Raw genomic sequence first — 21,364 nt, forward strand, 5'->3', positions numbered from 1 at the left:
GGCACTCGAATTACGTGATAACTCGCGTTCTCAATACGTTACAGTGATAGTGTATAATATATACAGATTTTCGCGGCTACGTACTTGTTACTTTTTTCCTGCGTTCCTTTCCTTCGTCTCTTTCTGTTCATTAATTTTTTTTCCCCCACCCTCTTTATTTCCACGAGATTCACATACAGAGTTTCGCGAAACTTCGCCTCTCTAATGCGTTACGCGCCTCTTGAGGATAAAAGAAATCTTGATGTACGAGAGGAATTTTTTCTTTTCTTTTTTTTTCTTCTTCGGCATCGGGGATTTCAAAAAGTACCTGCATAGAAAATACAGGATACGCGACGTATATCATTGGGAGAATTTCTCGAGCTAATCGAACGCACGTCGTGTGAAGAAGAATTTTTGGCGTGAAAAGTAGAATCGGAGAAAGAAAAAAAAAATGAAAAACAAGCGACGAACAACAACAATATCTCGCAAAAACCGTAAAACACTTAATCGTTACAAAGAGTTCGAGTTGTAATTTACAAGTACGTAATATTCGTGATATATACATATATTTGTATGCATGCATGTATGTATTATATGTATATCATATATATTATATATACGTGTCGTGTACATGTTTGTGTGTGTGTGTGTGTTACATGTTAATTTATTTATACTATATGCACGCGCGCATATAGTAGTATGGAAGAGCAGTATGGCCCCGGTGAAATTAATATAAGAGCCAGAAAACGCTATACGAGTCATGTATGTGGGTCCCTTGTCCAAAGTGCTTCGAAAATCGATTAATTATTACTTACAGTATCATATTGAAATATACATACATATATACATGCATATATGTACACACACATATATATATATATATATGAATGTATATATGCATGTGTGTATTTATGTAATAGACGCTGCTCGTATATCATAGAGCAATACGTATAATTATTTTGTAATGCGTTGTAATTACACATTACGCGTTATTAACTAGAGATTTACCTCTCGCGATTATTCCATCAACTCGAAACTGACGTTTACGTAGATATATTAATTTTATCTTTATGCATATACATCATATGTATATACGAATTAAAATTTTATAGAATAAATTCTACACTGTATAGATTTCAATTGCTCTCTAGCTCTTACAATTGCTAATTTTAATCTTACAAACCGCGTATTTTTATCTATTCATTCTCTCTCTCTCTCTTTCTCTCTCTCTCTCTCTCTCTCTCTCTCTCTCTCTCCTTCTATTTATCTTTCTTTTTCCCACACTGGCGATTTGATACATTCGCTAATCAAAGAAAATCGACTTAGTTGATCGCTCGACTCTTAGCTCTTTTGGTTTTGTTCCATTTTCTTTTTTTCCTTTTCTTTTTTCGTATATACTAAGACTAGCTGCTCGCGGTTGCACCGCAATCGTATTATCGTTATGTAATCTTATATACGTACAGGTACAACAACGATACGTGTGGATAATAATTGTTTTCTTTCTATTTTTTTTACACCGCGACAAAATTTGCACGATTAATTTGCCAGCCGGTATTATTAAAAGTTTGTAACTCGTAAGTTTGAAGGAAAAAAGAAAAACCGAGTTGCTGATTTTCGCTATGCAAAATTGGTACGAAAAATATTTTGAAAGTTTAAAAGTCTGTGAATATAAAAAAAAAAAAAAAAAAAAAAAAAAAAGAGAGAGCGAAGCGATCTGCTGCATATATACGCTGGAGTGTTGGCACGAGGAGTTTTGATTTATACTTTGTTAGTGACATGCATGCATGAATGCACCGATGTGGTGAATTAGCTAACGGGTATAAATAAGGTATACGATACCCGTACACCATACATACGTGTACAAAGCAAATTTGAAGCTCAACGACTCAAGTTTCCGCAATTCGCTTAGAAGTTTGAAATTCAACTAACGCGTACCCAGCGATAATAAGCTGCGGGGTAACGCGAAATCATTTCTCTCAAAATGAGAACAACACAGTTGTCTTCCATGTACAATTATTGTTGGATTTACTTTATCACGCGTATAACGAGGGCCGACTGCTGCAGGGTTGAAAATTTCACCGATACGTTTGTCGATTATTACAGGTGTTTATATTTTTCAGGCATTATACAAAGATGCACAGTTTGCGAGAAAGACTATAGTCGTTGTTGAGCTCAAGTCAGTGTGTTACATATTGTTATTATACGCAGATATATACGGTATTATTTACGTATAAAAAGCCGTTACACACGAATCTACGCACTACACCATTTACCACACTTTTGGCAGTTTATACTACGAACAATAAAATTCTATGTATCATAATAAATACGTACATTGGTGAATAATCATTACGCTATGTGTATAGGGTGAATACTAATTAACTAGGATATCTACAAGTAATATCTTACCTGGTCATGGTTACGGGTTCCCCTCCACACACAGGCATCACACCTCCAGACGTTGCACGCACAGCAATCGATTCTATGTCAACCCTTTTTTTGTTATTGTGGTTTTTTCTTTTTTTTTTTTTTTTTGCAAAATCGAAATACCAAAATAAAAACTAAAACAAAGCTACAAAATCAAGAATAAATCCAGAAATAATAGATTTCAAGTAATATATATATATATGTACACATTATCTACGAGGCTTTCTACATAGATACCAATTTTTTCTATTCTTTGCTTCCTCTTCTTCAAAAACGTCTCTTTTACTATAGGTTATTATTGGATATATATATATATATATATATATATATATATATATATATATATATATATATATATATATATTTTTGTTTCCTTTTTTGCGATGGAAATCAACGGGTCTCAAAGTCTACGGGGAAAAATTCAGGGTTCAATTCGGTAAGGTAGATATTAAGGCACTCGGATGGATTTTCGAACTTGAATCGATTTTTACAGAAATAAAATCAGGAATGATAATCAGGATCAATAATCGGGTCTACTGTATTATTAAAAGCTGGCAGGATAGTAGCGAATGAAGAAAAGAAAAAAAAAAAAAAAACACGCAAAGTGTTGTAACAACGAAAAATAAAAACTGCACACCCACTAAACTTCGATATTAGGTATGGTCGTTTCAATAAATATGTAATTTAACCGGGAAAAAAAAGGAAGATTGGCAAATTGAGGGGGTGAGGGAGGGGAGACGGGGAAAATCATTTGGAATTCTACCGGTTAGACTGAAGGGGGTCCAATATCAGTGCTCTTTATCTAACGCATGCGCTACTCGGCGATGATCCCTGGTGGTTACCCATGCATGCCCTCGTACTTTTCCGCGATTCTAATTCGACCCCGACACACGACACGTTGTAACGGACAGCAGCAGCATCCTCTGGCCGTCACAGAGAGAGAAGGAGAGTGAGAGAGAGAGAGGGAGAGAGAGAGAAAGAGAGAGTATCTCTTTCCCCGTTCCCCACCTTTATTTCCTACACTTTGACACGGCGAATCATGCGAGTAGTTACCGGGGTAACGACCAGCGAACAAAATAGCTGCTCTGCACCTGGGAGCTTTTCAATTCTATCACGTGTATATATATATATATTTACAAGTATACGCTGTACGATGGTGCAGCACACTGTTCGCTTCGTGAATGATTACTTTTTCTTTTTTTTTTTTTTTTTTCAAATATATTTAATGGATCAGATCTTGCGTTTGCATTTTGCTCGATCCCCGCCGCCATTCATGGTGAAAGAATTTTCCGAAAGCCGAAACGGCATTTACTCAAACATCTGTAACCTCTTCTTCTTATTTAGCAAAATCGAAAAGGGGCGGGGTCGAAGGTTTGATCGCGTCAGGTCGTATTTAACAATATTAGTGACAAATTATAGTTGAAGAAAAATAATTGGATAACGGTTGTTAGAAATAAGCGAAAAAGTTTATAAAGAATGGAATGTTGTTTATTTATTCATTTATTTTTCTAATACTTTTCAGTGCAAACTATTACCTGAAACACGAGGCGAAATGACTTGATAAAAATCCGATCGACGTGAATTTTGACCTGACGCGATCCGAAAGCGAACGATGCGTAAAAATGATACTTGCATACGTAGATACGTACGTGTGGCGTTTAATTTTATATTCGTATTCTGGAGTGGCGTATCGGCCAACCAGACGACCGAGTGTGATGAGCACCCGACGGATTAACTCGCCTAATTATGGCTGAATATTAATTAGCCAATTAGCGAAACGTGCAGCCCTCCGGCTGCAATCTCCCTGCAGGGAAAGATGACAAACGAAAATTTCTTCGTCCCGGGATTGTCATATGTGCCATCGTACAGACGTACGTTTGCATGCATGCTGCGATAAAATATTCACAAAAGAAAAGATAAGAGGAGGGGGGGAAAAAAAAAACACAAACAAATAGACACGTTATTGCGTCTCTCTAAATACTCAAATACGAAAGGTGGATTAGATTGAGAAAACAAGGCAAATCAATTATTATTATTATACATAGAATAAATACGGTGATATAAATAGGTGAGGCGGTGAGTTGAGGTGAGGTGAGGTGAGGTGAGGTGGTATACGGGGGGAAAAACACAACAAATTAATTGTACATACTGTTTTTTTTTTTTTTCTACTAGTTTTATCGACTACTTTATTGGCAATTTTTCTAGGCAGTTACCTAAACTATTATACGGTTGTCATATTTGTATAGCAATGCAATGTTATTCCATATCGTGTTCTCGTCTCAGTTACTTTACCTCAAATATGATTATAGTGTGCATGATGTTTCGTGTGTTTCTTTTTCATTATATAATAGTATACGTCATACCTGTATTCATCTTTATCTCTTTCGTATTTTTTTTCTTTTTCATCTTTGCTTTTAAATTTCAGTCGCGGCAGACCGGCTACACCGATCAAAAATTCGCTCCATTTTATATTATATAATATCAGGCTATTTCAGTCACGCGAAAGTATCGAATTCGTCTACGATCGTTGTTTAAATTTTTATTCGAGGAAGAAAGTAGCGAGGAAAAAAAGACAAAAAAAAAAGAAAAGAAGATAATATACATATACATAAATGCGCGGGTGATTTGTCACAAAAAAATTTTTCATTCTCATTCCCAGTTTGTCAAAGCGGATTCGATAAGCTTAAAATACGACCAAACGAGATGAAATCTTTCCACGGAGTGGTCCGTCCGCCGCGACAGGAAAATATCAGTTCTGTCTCACGTGTACAATTTGGTTCGTGACGATTATGCGCCCAATTCCTTCGGGATGGTAAAGAAAAAAATTGGTGGTGGTGGAAATAGTAGTAGCAGTGGTGAGAGTAGTAGAGTAGTAGTCGTAGTAGTATGCGATGCAACTTTATCGATAATTGTCGTTAGGTAAATTTAAGATTTATTTATTTAATTAATTAATTAATCAATTAATAGTAATAATAATACGTCTTGAGTATTGGTTACACAATTAGGTGGGCGGGGGTTGGGGTGTGAAGATGACGAGTTTGTGTAAAATTTAGAACGTCATCGAAGCGACGATTTTGCCAAACTAATTCGATTCGAGTTTATCACATATTTATATACGAATGTAACAACAATAACAATAATGCTGAGTGTTGTTTTTATCGTTATTCCTATAATTGTTTCACGATTTTTCCATTCCCTATCTTTTTTAAATTCTCATAGCGTACCTTTCCTAACGGGACAATTCTAAGCGCGCGACTAAAGTGAAGGGATTTTTATTTAATTTTTCAATTTCTTTTTTTTCTTTGTCTTCGTTGTTCAAAAATCTACGTGTCATGTTTTATCACGAATATACGTGTGACTGTGTATGAGTGTGTGCATGTGCGTCAATGTATTTATACAAGTTACAGGATTCTATGGTATATTACTTTACTTTACTTTACTTTACTTTACTTTACTTTACTTTACTTTACTTTACTTTACGTTACTTTACGTTAAGTTACTTTTACGGGAGTGACTATATTGGATAATACGGGGTTGTTCGTGGTGGTGGTGGTTTGTTGTTTTCTTTTTTTTTAAGATTCGACGTTCAACGTTCAACGTTTCGAGGATTTCGATATCGTAATTGATGCATTATTTCTCTTACGATTTTATCGCGGCATGCCTTGTTAGTCGTCTGTTCGTTTTTTTTTTTTTTTTTTTTTGTGTGTGTTTCAATCGTAACACTGATGTTTAGGCGGTGCGATAACCATTAACGATCATAATACTAGTAGTAGTAGTAGTAATAATAATAATAATAATAATAATCATAGTACAAAACTACATACAAGTAATCAACTCGAATTCAACTCAAAAATAGACGAGATACATCGTTAGCTTCAACAACTAATTTATTGCTGCACACTAGAGATTTGCTAAATATATGTATATTATTACTCGCATTCGACAATATACGTATAATATTAGTATGACACAAGAATAAGAATTAAACAAAACAAAAAAAAAAAAAAAAAAAAACCAGAGACTCAAAAATGAAGAGAAACGAAAGTAAGAAAAGGGAAATAAAAAAAAAATAAAAAATTACGGGTTTCAATTTACAAGAAATTGTTTACGTGCATTCAAAAAATTATCTACCAAAAATACCTCCAACAAATTACACTTTCTACATTCTGCGTAAATATGTTCCTCATTTGTTTGTTTTTTTTTTTTTTTTTTTACCTTTACAAGCAACGTGTATTACATATTCAGCTCCGTACACTTTGGGTAGTGAAATCCGATACACCATTTTTTCGCGATCGATTGACCGAAAGCGAGAAAAAAAAAAAAAATAAAAAAAAAATAAAAAATTGCCGGAAATAATAAGAAAAAGTAAATAAAATGAATAAAGAAAAGTTGAAACCCTTACCGAACATATCGACGCAAAAGAGATGTGAAGAAAATAATTAATATCTGACGTGAGTGGGGGAAAAAAAAACTGGAATAAAATTCGAATCGATCACTGAATAATTGAGACTATCGCAATTCAATGCGCGATTTGGAAAATTCGATTCATCGATGGTCGCCGAGCGTCGAGCGTCGAAAAACGAATCAGAACTTGAATACGAAAACGAAAACAAAAAAAAAAAAAAAAAAATAAAATGGGAAAACAAAAAATAAATAAATAAAAAAAAAAAAAAAAATACGTCACCCGCCCTCCCTCCCCCCGAACACCCGAAACCATTCTACTTATGTACCAGGCTAGATAAGACTACGCAACGTATACGCACTCACTCGTGAATTCACTCATGCGCATACCGAGACATAAATCGCTCGTTTCTCTTGACTTACGGATATTACGAATTTAGTATAATTTAACTTGAAGTGTTTTCTATTCTTCTTTTTTTCTTTTTTTTTTTTTTTTTTGTTGCATTTTTTGCATATTTTTTTTTTTTTTTTTTTTGGTTTTCACCTCTTTTTTCTTCTTCATCGTCAAAGTATATCATAATATTATATATACTTATACTATACCGAATACTTCCGGATGTCGGAAAAATTAACCGTACAATTAAACAGCCAGCAGAGACAACAGACAGACAGACGGACAAGCACACGTATTCTTATTTGCTTATAACTTATAGCAACTTATCAAGTAACTTATTTACTTAATCAGTTAGTTATTAATTTAATTCCTTAGTTACTTACTTATTTTCATACGCACGCACACGCGTGACGCATTGATCAGTACTTGACGGAAATTAATCACCGTTATACATACACAGGATAATCGTTGATTAACAATCGCTTTTCATGTTCCTTCTGAATCTCCACCGTCATTAATCGTTATCTTTACTACCATAATTCACCGATTCGAATATCTCACGAATCAATTTCGCATCGTCGTCTTATCGTATAGAATTTGTGTTGTCGCGTGTGTCAAATGTGTGTGTTTTTCGTTTTTCGTTTCTTACAATTCTTGCTCTCATCCTGTGTTATTTCTTGTCAACCTCTGGGCTATTACAATATTTATTTATGTTTAATTAAAATGTATATAATAAATGCGACAAGAAACCTCATAATACGTGGTGGTGTGTATGTATATTGTATACCTATACGTATATTATTAAGTTTTTACGATAGAATAAATGTATCATGGGCTGCGGGCGATGCGATATATTACACGTCTCGTTACCGTACCGTTATTGTTAATTATTTCTTTTTTTCTTCGATCCTTTACCGTTTTTCCTTTCATCCAAGTTTTTCTCCGCATTTCTCATTCATCTCTAAAATCTAATAATATTACTACGCGCTTCCGAATCACTTCCAACAGAGCACGCAAATTATTCGTAGTAATTTTTATCGTTAAACATTTATCGTATCGAATATAATGATACATAGTTAATAATAACTATGTGTATAATACTACCGCCGTTGCCGTCGGCCGCGTCCGCGTCGTCGCGTATTGTCGATGGTAATAAGAAAAACAAATTAGACAAGAAGAAATGTCATTTACGCGTCAGCGGTGGATAATTGATTGATTAATTACAATTATAATTATGTTGCATTATACAATATAATCATCTCACGTATTTATCACTCGCACGTATATCACTATAGATAATTATTACTTATGGTTCAACAGGATAATTCTGTTTCGATTTAATTTTTTTCGCATTTTCATTTTCTTCACTCTCCTTCAAATGTTTAAGCGATATTTATCGTCATCATCATCATCATCATCATCATCATCATCATCATCATCATCATTATTATTATTACTACTATTATTATTATTGTTATAATTATTACTATTATTATTATTGTTGTTATAATTATTATTATTTTTAATTATTGTTAAGTATAGTTGAGTAATCACTTATTGCTCGAAATTTCCATCCGTATTTATTTATTTTTTTCGTGTTTCATCTTTCATCCTTTCGTTTTCAAGTAAGTGTGCTTAATACTTCATTATTCGTCCGTCGCATTATTAAATGCGCCTGCACCCTTTGATACCTCTCTGCATCTCTCTCACCGCTCTTTCTCTCCTGTTTCATTTGCATTTTCAGTTTAGTTTTTCTTTTTCTTTGAAATTAATCTTCTCTTCTTTATTTTTTTTTTTGTTTTTTTTTTTTTTTAAATTTTCTTTATTTTTATATTGGTTTGCTTTGTTTCGTTTGCTTCATCTATGACTCGAGTCTTTTTTCAAATACTTTTAAAACGTTAAATTTGTAACCTTAAATTCTTAACATCACGAGATATCTAATTTATCGTATTTATATATACGCATATTAACATAATTAATAATTAATTATTTGTTTATACGTGAATATAAATACATACATACAACGCACGTATAACTTTATGCATTTACGTACATATTTGTATTCACTTGCGTATGCGTGTACGTATAATTTAAGTAACGACTTACTTACTGAGCTACCCTTATCTTTTCAAAGTACATTATCAATATTATTGTTATATGTAATTTCTTAACCGCTATTTAAGTATTGTTAGCGTCGTTAAAAGTTAAGTATACATACTTCATCCAATTTAAGTGGAGCATCATTTGAGTAGTAAGTAATAGTAGTAAGTAGTAGTAGTGGTAGTAGTAGTGGTAGTAGTAGTAGTAGTAGTAGTAGTAGTAGTAGCAGTAATAGGAGTAGTAGTATTAGTATTAGTATTAGTATTAGTATTAGTAACATTAGTATTGTATTGTATTGTATTACACATATTTACCGTACATGTACGTATTGTATGCATAGTATCTATTGTAGTTTACGAGTCTTATGTAATTGTGGAGAGCAGAGAATATTGTCATTAATTACTCGAATGACTTTTACCATATGTATAAATATCAAAAAATCACGCGCCTGTGATAATAGTTTACGCGAAAACTTTGACAAATCAAAAACCAGAAACAAATACAGTCAATCAATATTTGACAAGCTTCTCCGTACAATAATACCGTGATATATGTATTGCTTGAAAGGTCGTACAAATAACAATGCCGAATTTGGATATGCTAGTATATCAACATTGAAGGGGGGAAAAGAAAACAACAAATTCTATAAGAATATATAAACGCGAATTATTTAATTTATACGCGAACGAGTATTGATCGATTTGAGTAACTAACTAGGAACCGAATGCAAACGTGACACGACTGGATTGAGTTTGAATTCATGACAAAAAAAAAAGAAAAAAGTAGACATAGTAGACTAATATAGTAATAATTGTATCAGAGGGTGAAAAGGTGAAAAACAACAACAACTCGATAATGGAAAAATGCGTTCAACCAATAATTATACAATTATTGTTATTATTCATCGAGGCAACCGATCTGAGCGCTACAGTTGGGGGCCATGAACCATAAAATTGCATACAGAGTGATTATCTATCGACAGAATGGTCCGTCGTCTTTTACGCTTTAATGCGCATGCGCTAAAATCCGAAATAAGTTGTTTGTCAGGGCGACCAACCGTAATGAACGTGACTTCAAAAATTTTTCAGATTACGTACATCGCGGCGAGCTGTCATCTGAATTTATGACTGTTGCTCGCCCTGACAAAGCACCGCTATTGAATTTTAGCGCACTCGCATAAAAATACAGTAGCCGAAGGACCATTCCGTCGATAGATAATCGCACTTTATATACTTGAAAATGTTATACACGTGTGTAAGCTGCCTCGTTGAAAGAAAAATCGATAAAAATTAAAATATATATTAGATGAAAGTAGGATATAAGAAGAAACGGTGTAAAATAGATAATTTTACTATAGGATTACAGTAATAAAATAATTAATCTCTTTCTTTTTTTTCCATTTCTTTCATCCATCGTATTCCTCGTTTGAAAAAAAAGAGGAAGAGAAAAAAAAAAATTCCTAACACCACACACTTGCGATTTTTGGCTTTGATCAAGGATCGTACATGTTATTTTAATAATTATTATCCGTGTGATGATAGAATATGTGTATTTGCGTACGTGTATATTCAAGTGTGTGTGTGTGAGTGTGTGTAAGTGTATGTGTAACACATATAATATAACGTGTGTGAGATCAAATTATCTTGGATTTTTTTTTATCAATATTCATTCATAACGTTTCTTTTTTTTCAATTTTCACTTTTCTTTTCTCTTTTACTAACCGAAACCTTGCCTTTTCGACGAGTTTTCTCCGCGACGATAGCGCCCGCTCTCTCTCTTTCTCTCTCTCTCTCTCTCTCTCTCTCTCTAACACGCCAATTAAATTTCATTCATTGAATGTACACATTTATCCATGTCTATTCGCTGGGCGAGATGATCGAGCAGCGTTGATCGAAATGAAGTGCAATCACAAAACAAAAAAGAAAACATACAGCCGAAGAGAGAAAAGAAAAAAAAATGATCCGATCCAAAAGTCGATTTACTCGTGAAGATTACGATGCTATTATCAATGCAGCGAGAAATAAAAATAATACTATAACGCGTCTCGCCTTAACTATGTACCAACTTCAAAGTCAACTTACCACAGAGGTAAAACAGTAGTAATTAGTAATGGTGGTGGTGATGTTGGTGCTGGTTATAGGAATGTCTATGAAAAGCTTGAATCATAAATTTCTGCAACGTTTACGTTGTACTGTACATGGAGGAAGCGGATCACACCAGATCTCATTGTTCCATGTATTCATAAGGTAAAAGATCCGGTCAAATCACCGTGAACTTAACCTCGTTGAAAATATTACCTCATCGTAAATCGAATGAACCGAAGAAAGAAGAAAAAATTGTGTAAGAGAGAAAGAGAGAGAGAGAGAGAGAGATAAAAAGGGATGGAGAGAGAGAGGGAGAGATAGAGAAAGAGAAAGAGAGAGAGAGAGCGACTCGGTTACCATTTCGCAAGGTGAAAATATCGGCAAGGTAAAGAAGTTACACAGGGGGTTTCCATCGTTGTTAGTTATCAACAACAAATATCCCCGCGTCCCCTACAAGGTCGGTAAGAAGAACCTCGACAGTGGTCGGCGTAGTTTGAACGCGTCCCTCGCGTTGTCCCTTAGACGTACATCCCCATGCCGTACATCGATCCCCAGTCAACTCCCTGGAAACTGGACATGTCGACGTTTGTCAGTGAGTATCCCTGGTAGGGGTTCCCTGGGGCCGCAGGTGCCGTCGGTGTCGCCTGGGGTGCGGGTGCCGGTGGCGGTGCGGTGGCCATGGCCCCCGGTATCGGGTAGGGGGCGTATCTGTAGGCGGAAAGCGCTGGATAGCTGCCGAAAAGCTTTCCGTATCCGGCTACCGCGTTCTGAACTTGGGCCGCGGCCGCGGCCGCCGCAGCGGCCTGAACTTGGGCCTGGGCCTGGGCCGCGACTATCTGGGACGCCACGGGGTGCGGCTGCTGGGGTGCCAGTCGGACCCCGAGGGCGCCGAGGACGACGCGTTTCCCGAGGGCCAGGGCCCCGGGCTGGACCGCCTCCTTGGGCTGGGCCTTCTTGCACTCGACCTTCTTGTTCTTTATCGTGTGAAAGTGTATCTCGCAGACGCGGTCGACCACGTCCTCGTTCTCGAAGGTGACGAAGCCGAAGCCCCTGTGCCGCTTCGTCTGCTGGTCCATCAGCATCACCGTCTCCTCGACCTTACCGAACTGGTTGAAGTAGGCCTTCACCTCGTCGCTGCTCGTGTCCTGGCTGACTCCTCCGACGAATATCTTCTTCGTGCGATTCGCCTGCTTGGCACGGTTCTTCGGCGTCGCGTGTTTCGGGTCGATCTTCTTGCCGTCGAGCGTGTGGATCGGGCACTTCAACACCTTGTCGACGCTGCCGGGCTCAGCGAATGTTATGAAACCGAAACCTCGACTCCTCTGTAACACGATATAAGCAAGGGGCGTTTTTTATCATACATGTTTGTGCGGTTACAGGTCAACTCGGAAGCGACGGTGATTGCACCGATTCATAGAAATCGATTCCAGGATAAACGATCCTCCGTCCTAGGTTATCAACGCTTACGTACGTTGGGTTGTTCGGAACTAGGAACCACCCGATCACGATTTGTTAAGTGCAACGTCCGGTGCGCTTGGAGAGCTGAAGAAATGGTCGCGTGATTCGAGATTATACATCGGTGCATAACAGAGTACAATAATTGTACTTCCGTCACTTCGGAATCGCTCACAATCGATAAAATCAAATATTCAAATAGTGCTGGTACAGGATGAAATTCACTCGTTTTAAATCCCTTTCATCGGTCGAAATATACACGAGAAGAGTTATACAAACCGGGGGGTGGGTGGGTGAAATCACTCGGAATGAATATTGACGAATCTCTTTCTCTACGGTTATCCCGACGAAATACTTTACCGGTTTCCACTTTGCTCCGCTCACTTGGAATAACGATCATCAAAGTTAAGACGTTATTGTAATATTCCAACTAGCACGTATCGTTCTTATACCCGAATCTCATCTAAAACATATCAACTTTCCAAAACGCTAGTAAGATTCATCAGGGTGCGTGCGAGGTGACCCCGAAAACTAGAAACACATTTAACCGAAGGATGCCATTTTTGCCCCAGTGTGTACCGAACTTCCATCACGTCTGGGATACGGTTCGAAAAAACAACGAAGAAGGGAGAGTCGGAGGCCACGGTGGTTGACAGAGGAAGACAAAAAGGATCCTTGTACCTTTTTCTTTATAATTATTATTATCACTAGCGAACGTGTGTACATCGAGGTCATAGAAGACGAGCACGTAGGATAGAAATTGCCGCGAACGACGAGGAGGACGAGGATGAGGAGGAGGTGAAGAACTAACCTGTGTAACGGGATCCTTCATGATTAGCACGTCCGTGACAGTGCCGAACATGCCGAAGTATTCTCTGAGCTTCTCGCTGCTCGTTTGCCACGACAAACCCCCGACGAATAGTTTGCCGGGTGCTGGATCGCCGCCGTTCGGCGTACTTCTTCCCGAGCTTCCCGAATGGCTGCCGTTTATGGGTACCAGGGCATTGTGAAAATCGTGCTCAATCGCACCGTTGGCTTCCATGCCGGCGCTAAAACAAAAATATGGAAATATTCATTCGCCAACTGTTTCTCTCATCCCCCGTTAATCCTACGCACACGCACGCACACACACACACACATATATGTATATATTATTATATCAATCAGACATCGTCATCGCACCCCGAACGAAACTCGAACAACCATCTGCAATGAATCACGTTTCTCTCACACGAAATGTGTACACAGTGTCTCGTTTGTTTCAGCTCGCGCCGTTTTACGTTTTGCCGTTCCTTCTCCTCTCGACGATGTCCTTCTTCGTCTGGCACAGGACCATGAGGTCGACCATAGACGTTCAGTAAGTCACGTTTTACGAGTTTCCTCAAAGAACGCGATTGTAAAAAAAATTTAGTCGCATGCAATCGCGATGCGCCGTTGGTGAGTTCAAAGTTTCCTCCACGAATGTTCATAAATTTGAGCTCGCGGTCGTCGGGGGAGGAAATAGCGGAGTCTAGAAGTCTAGTTTTAGAGGAATGGACAAGCAGTCTCCTCATCTGATCCCCGGCATCCCGAGTCAGACTCTCTCCGCATAGATCCGCTCGTCGCTAACGTATCGGGGAAATAGATCTCTATCCGGCCTAGCCAGCCAGGCAGTTCGACTGGGTACGAATCATAACTCCTTTCGCTCCGCGGGGATCGGGAAGGAAGAGGATGAGAAGGAGGAGAGTTTTCAGGTGCGGAACCCTCTCGGTTTTTCGACTTCGTGCAGTAAGAAAATATAAGGGAGGACGAGATGGACGGAATGGGATCTGGAGTGAGAGAGAAATTTATGGACGGGGAGAGCCGAGTTGAACTCTCCGAGAGATACGAGTGCGCGGTTCCCGCGGGAACGACGATTCCCGAGGGTCAGAGGCCGGACGGACGGATGAACGGACCGTGCACCACCGCATCGGCAATTGGGAGAAAAGGCCGACTGGAAACGGGACGACTGCTTCTCGGGGCCGAGAAATAGTACACACATATATATATATATATATATACCTCGTGCCCGGCAAAGTCTGACCCGGGGAAAGTCTCGCGCAGGGGGAAAGTTAATATCGTAATTAGGGGTGTTTCTCCCTCGCCGGTAAGGGCGAAAAAATATCGACTGCGTGTTTTGATCTGCTGTCGAAACGAGACGCGTTCTAACGAACTGCTTTTTCTTTCAGGTTAGACAAGTATCAGCGATGGGAAATTCCCTCGAAGCCAAGATTCTTCGATCTCCGAAATCCACGAAATCTCAAGGTAAAGCGAGCAGACGAATAATGTTTAAACTTGACCGACGTTCTTCCACACCGTGGTCGCGATTTATACCGCTGTGCGTCAAAGTTCATCACTCGAACGATGATTCGGGGTACGGGCATAAAATATATACCTTAGGGTTTAAAAGATCGTATACTTCGAGAGGCTTGTACTCAAGGCTCGGAGGAACGAAAAGACGAAGCCAATATGCTAATTTCTAATCACCTGTAATCCACTTTTTAGATAGAATTACCACGAGTATCAAAGAATTAACATACCGTTCGCTCGGTTTCAGTTCGTACAGATTTACTCAGACGGTCGTGATAGTTGGTGACTTTTTTGTACTTCAACCCCCTATAAAAGAAGCAATAAAAAATATATATATATATACATATCTAGCAATACCTTCTACGAAAAATCAATTTTTCGTATACCGTAGAAGGTTGAAAAACTTTCGCCAACCCTCCGACAAATCGATTAAATTTCAGAAGCTGGATCTTGAGTCTCAATTAACTCAGTTTTAGACGTGACTCGATTGGTAGAGAGAAGAGACTCCGTCATAAAACCCTTCCTGAACACTGCAAGCTCTGACTATGAACACGAACCTCTTGAGTTTCCTCAAAAACTTGGGCTCAAAATGTTTAAAACCCAAGACCCATCAATGCTCAACCGTCAACTCTATGGCGAGGCGACTTACAGTCGCGATGCGATGCGTTGCGTTGCATCGCGGTGCAATGCAGACTAATAAGATGAGCCGATAGAGGGTAGAATAGACGGATAGCTGAAGAGCTCGGTAGTCCGTGATGATAACTCTGATCCGAAGGAGGCAAAAATTCCCGTACAAAGGGCTATATAGCGTATAGAGATGAGTGTAGAGGAAAGGAGAGCGAGAGACGGCGAGATGGGAAAGAGAGGAGAGGGGTCAACGAAGACTCGACTATCCGGCAGATACGACACGAGTGGGTTATATACGTATGTTACACGTATAATGCAGCAAGAAGAAGAAAAAGAAGAGAAAATATAAAACTCGCACGTGCTCTGCATTGAGAACGTGCCTATCGAAATTCAGGAACTTTAAACTGCAGAGTACCAAGATGATAGTTTGAGTAAAATTTTTACAAACTCGTATGGAATAGTTCGAACTTGTTATTGCACGACGATTGAAGATACTCTAACACAAGACTTTCATAACCAACGTTGTCTGGGTCGAACACGATAAATTGTTATTTCCACAAAATTGAAAGACAATTACCGATCATCGTATCACAGATTTTGCGTATCGAGAATTACAATTCCCATAAGTGATTAAATGTAGGGGGATAATATACGAACGAATGAATAAATGTACCCATCGGGTGTGTATACGCTGCAGAAAAAAAAAAAAAAAAAATTAAAAGATTCCTGTAAATTTTATTCAAACTCGTACAAATTGTACTTCGCTCTAATAATAATTGACGAGTGTGAAAATTGACTCGAGCTTTACTCGACTTGACACAAATTTAGCACGAATACCTATGCATAAAAATTGAATCAAATAAGTTGCCAGTTTTCCACCAAAACATCCGAAACCCTCGACGACGAAAAGTATTCTTCGGGAAAGAAACTTTCAGGATTTTACCTACATTTACACCACACGTCTGCAGATCGATGTATAAAATAAACCTATAACCGCGACATGCGAGTAACCGACGTTGCGTTCTTTTATCAATCTCCATTGCCAACCGCAGGTGTACGTATATGTAGGAAAGGAAAACTGTTGTTCCCGTTGCAGCACAAATGCATACATAGATATAGTGCCCCTGTAGAGGAGAATGAACGATAGTTGGAAGTCGTCGACGTCGTTCGTTCGGTCGGCAGGCCGGAGCGGCATCATCGCGGGGGTGGAGGACGAAGGGTGCAGGCGACGGCACACAGCATTGGCCGTATCCCTGTGTGCGGAGAGAGGGAGTGAGAGGGAGAGGGAGGGAGAGAGAGGGAGAGAGAGAGAGATTGGGAGGGAGAGAGCGAGTCTCTCTCGGTTTTCGTTAGTTCGTTCGTTCGTTCCGCGCGGCATCGTCTCCCCCGGTGAGAGAGAACGCAGCCGGTGGATCAATACGCCCCGCGCTCTCCGTAAGCCGGCGAGGGGTCGTTTCATCCCTCCTCCTCCTCCACCTCCTCCTCCTCCTCTTCCTCCTCCTCCTCCTCCTCCTCCTCCTCCTCCTCCTCCTCCTCCTCCTCCTCCTCCTCCTCCTCCTCCTCCTCCTCTTCCTCCTCCTCCTCCTCTCATCCCCCGGCGACCAGTTCTTGCCACATCTCTCTCTCTCCCTCTCTCCTTCTACTTCCCCGTATTTCCCACCCCCGCCTGACCCACCTACGTCGTCGCCCAGTCGGTTCGCCACCCCTCGCGCACCGGCGGCGAGGGGGAGTTCGGGGGCGGAGGGATGAAGGGAGTTCGGGGCGCGGAGGCGCCGCCGCGCGAGCGACGCAGTGCCGTCGGGACGCTCGACCGAGTCGCTATCTAGACTCTCCCTCGGCTCCGTCACCGTCCGACGACCGCATCCTCTCCGAAACCTCCTGCGTTACTTTTCACCTACGACATACGCGACCACGTATAAGCCTGCGTCGCACACGATACGCGTATTCATTGCGTTACACGTACGCGGTTACACACTGCACGCGTCTCTGGATATATATACATGTATATAAATATATATATATGTATACACACATATATATATGCATGCGCGTGTATATACATATATACGTGTATATACACATGCATACATATATATACATATATATATATGGTGTGTGTACGATAAACGGTGAGAGGGAAGTCAAAAAGGATAAAATTCATTGATAAAGAAACAAATAAAAACGGAAAACGATTTTTTTTTCTCCTTCTTGAATCGAAAAGAAGTTGTGTCGCGGAAAAATGGATAACAGGAAGAGGACGAAAATGTGACACAGGATGGAAATTCGTGTCGTACCGGAGGAATTTCATCCCATCTCGTCAACGGACGTTACACGGAGCCGCAGAAACGATGGATCATCATCGTTGTTTCGCAGGGGCCGGGAATATTGTCCTGTCACAGCAGTACACCTTTTCAGAGTTACTGGTGTGGCGGGACATTGTCCTCGACCTCGAGCACACCCGCAAAACTCTCGCTGGATTGCACGGAAATTCACGGAGAACGAAGAAAAATTTCGTCTCGTCTCGTCGTTAGCTGCGGATGAGAAAAGAGACAGGGATTCGAATAAATCGAGAACGATTACATCGAAGGAATTACTAACGCACGGATTTTAAATACTCATCTTATCCTATCGAGTCGAGGAAACTGACTAACTAGCTAACAAGATAGGCAACAACGACGACGGTAATATTCGATCGCAGTGGTGTCTCAATACCTGCTGTATTAATCGGTGAAAAAGAGAATACCAAGAAGAAGGAAATTGTTTGGTGAGATCGCGAGATTAAAATTGCAAAAATATACGTATCGACCAATGTGCAGGTGTTAATTATAACAACCCTAACATTCTGTGTAACGTTTACATAAACGCATCGATTTTTCACGCGAGAGAATCGATAAGACGTGAGAAAAAAAAAAAAAAAAGAGGAGGGGAAAAGTTTCTGTTACGAAACTGCCAGGGATTAATAGAAAAAATATTTTAAAAAACCGTATAAATAACAAGTAATAATAATACCCGGTAATAAGAGGGTAAAATCAAAATAGAAAAATCGAGACACAACGTGCCGACAAATGAGTGCGAAATAAAGAATTTCATCGTAATTCCCAAAAAACAAAAAAATAAATAATTTTAAGAGCATTGATAAATCTGAAATTACAACGCGAAACAGAGGGATGAAAATAATAATGATCCCTTATTCGGGAAGGCAACGTGAACGCCGCCACAGTCGCTTGCAGGGAGCTTCGGAGCTTCAATGGAAATGGTTTCCGGTCGATATAGGCGCGGCTACTGCCCACCTCGTGGTTGCATCGATCACGCACTCAGACACACGCACGCACACACCCAAAAACCCTGCCCGCCTGCAGGTGGTCCTACTTATTTCCCGAATCTCTGGAAAATTTTCACCCACCCCCTCAAGTCGCCATAAAATCCCCGTGCTCGCTCTCCGCATCGAAAACGGTGAAAAACAAGAAGAAAATAAATAAAAATCGTATCCCCCAGCAGCACAATTTTTCACCACCGTACCGCAATGATACATTAAACAACTCGCCGTCGATTATATCAATGAAATATTTTCACCCTACCGATTTTTGCACCATTTTTCTTTCTTTCCTTTTCAAACCTAATTAATCCCCGAATTTCCCGGTACCTACTCGCGTGTCCGTTTCGTACCCCCGTGAGACCCGTTTATGGACCGACTAGCCGCGTACACGTGCGTAATTAAGGGAATACACGTAATGCACGCGATCCAATTTTGCGTAACGATCGATTAATCGACTCGTGTGTGCTTTTCTTTTCTTTTATTTTATTTTACTTTTATCGTGATTATCCCTGGGGCAGTGACATTTTTACACCACCTCGTCAATTATCCCTCACTGCGGGATTGTAGAATGATTTTGACCTTTCGTACGTTAAAACTGTGTGTGTGCGTGTGGGTGTATGTGTGAGAGTCGTGTATATATATATATGCACATATCTATATACAAGTACAGATATATCGATGTGGGGAGATGCGCGAAATGTTATAAGAACGTCGATTTCAACCTTTCGTATAATTATTTACCCATCCTCCATTTTGAAACGAACCCCCTGCAATACGTACATAGGTGCTGTAGGTATATGTAAAGAGCGCTCAATTGTCAACGACTCGCGTGCCTTTATACATATACAAACATGTACATATCCCTCGTATAACCCTTACGTAGGTACGTAGGTACTTGGATGCGTATATTTGCTATAGACGCGTACCAACACTAATTGTTCCATCCTTCCGACAGCAGCGCGTTGCTGAAAGTGCCGTGACCCTCGGTCTTTTATAATAATACTCGGGGTGAAATTAACGATCGTCTGAGAAGAATAAGGCAGGTATATATCCAGTAAGCGATGAAATATGAATAACTGAGAAATAAGTTGCACGTTATTAAAGTGGGACAAGAAATGACGATTTATACGTAATCGTTCGATTCGAAAATTCAAATGACAAGTTAAAAAAAAAAAAAATATCGAACAGGAGAGAACGAATACAGTTACAAAGTGAGATTATACGAGAATTAATCGGATACGAACGTCGTGAAGGGATGAAGTAAAAAAGTTTCGACACTGAAAACCGCGAGGCTACCGCAGTTAGAGAAAGATTCGTTCGGTCGATCGGCGATCGGTGCGTTGCGAATTAAAGGTCGAAGGAAGAGACTCCCCGGAGGTAATGATGGCTATTTATTAGCCGTGGATTAACGGGTTTGGTGCGTCTCGGTGGGCGCGAGACACAGAGAGAGAGAGAGAGAGAGAGAGAGAGAGAGAGCGAAAGAAAAACAGGGGCTGGTTGCGTTTGGCAATATTTCTTCTCTTTTCCTCTCGAGGCCTAGAGTAAGAGAAGGAGAGAGAGAGTGAGAGCGATGGGTGGGGGCGATAAAAAGGGATGGCAAGTTAGAGGGCGCAGCCGCGCGATGGCGCCAGTTCCGCAGGGGCGAAATCCACCCTCCGGACCAATCATGGCCACCCAGCTGAGCCGCCTTCCCGAATGCCGAAGCCGGGTGGCGCCACCGAATGCGGAGCTTTCGACAAGAGGCAGGCTGAGGCGATACTCTGAGAATCGATACCGCAGCTACGGGGGTAGCAACCCCTGAACGGCTCGAGTAGTCCGGCTCGAATTATCCTCCCGTCGTTATTTGCGGCACGCGAGAAAATACACACGGTTTAACGAAAACGAGGATCAAAAGCTCTGCGGGGCGTTTGTTTTTTCGACGCACGGACGTTATCGACGCGAGTAGGATTTTTTTTTTCGATTTATTTTTTATTTGTTTATTTATTTATTTATTGATTTATTTTTTATTCCCTCAAGTTGTATCATCTAACCTCTGATCATGTACGAAATGCATCGGGGACGTTAAAATTCGGTATCTCGTCAAAAACGACGCGGTGTTGCTGAAGTTGACAAAGATGAGGACGAAGATCGATATCGAGATGAAGATGAAGATCAAGATCAAGACCAAGATCAAGATGAAGATGAAGATAAAGGTGAAGATGAAGATGCTGTCGCTGCTGCTGCGAGGACGACGAACAAACAACGTGAGAGAAT

General features: G+C 39.8%; 1 protein-coding gene across 7 annotated transcripts in view; it reads right to left on the reverse strand.

The window, feature by feature from the left end:
* Nucleotides 1-7,809: 7,809 nt before the first annotated feature.
* The window catches only part of LOC124184414 (RNA-binding protein Musashi homolog 2-like), a 137,039-nt gene continuing 123,484 nt past the window's right edge, over nucleotides 7,810-21,364 (reverse strand). For all 7 annotated transcript variants that reach the window (XM_046574080.1, XM_046574079.1, XM_046574078.1 and 4 more), the window contains 2 exons: nucleotides 13,652-13,889; nucleotides 7,810-12,707 (listed from right to left, as the gene is read on the reverse strand). In XM_046574080.1, coding sequence (XP_046430036.1) covers nucleotides 11,904-12,707; nucleotides 13,652-13,889 — 1,042 coding nt within the window. In that variant the 3' untranslated portion in view covers nucleotides 7,810-11,903. The remainder of the gene's footprint in view (nucleotides 12,708-13,651; nucleotides 13,890-21,364) is intronic.

Source organism: Neodiprion fabricii, chromosome 6 (genome assembly GCF_021155785.1).
Source record: "Neodiprion fabricii isolate iyNeoFabr1 chromosome 6, iyNeoFabr1.1, whole genome shotgun sequence".
Classification (NCBI taxonomy): Eukaryota; Metazoa; Arthropoda; class Insecta; order Hymenoptera; family Diprionidae; genus Neodiprion; species Neodiprion fabricii.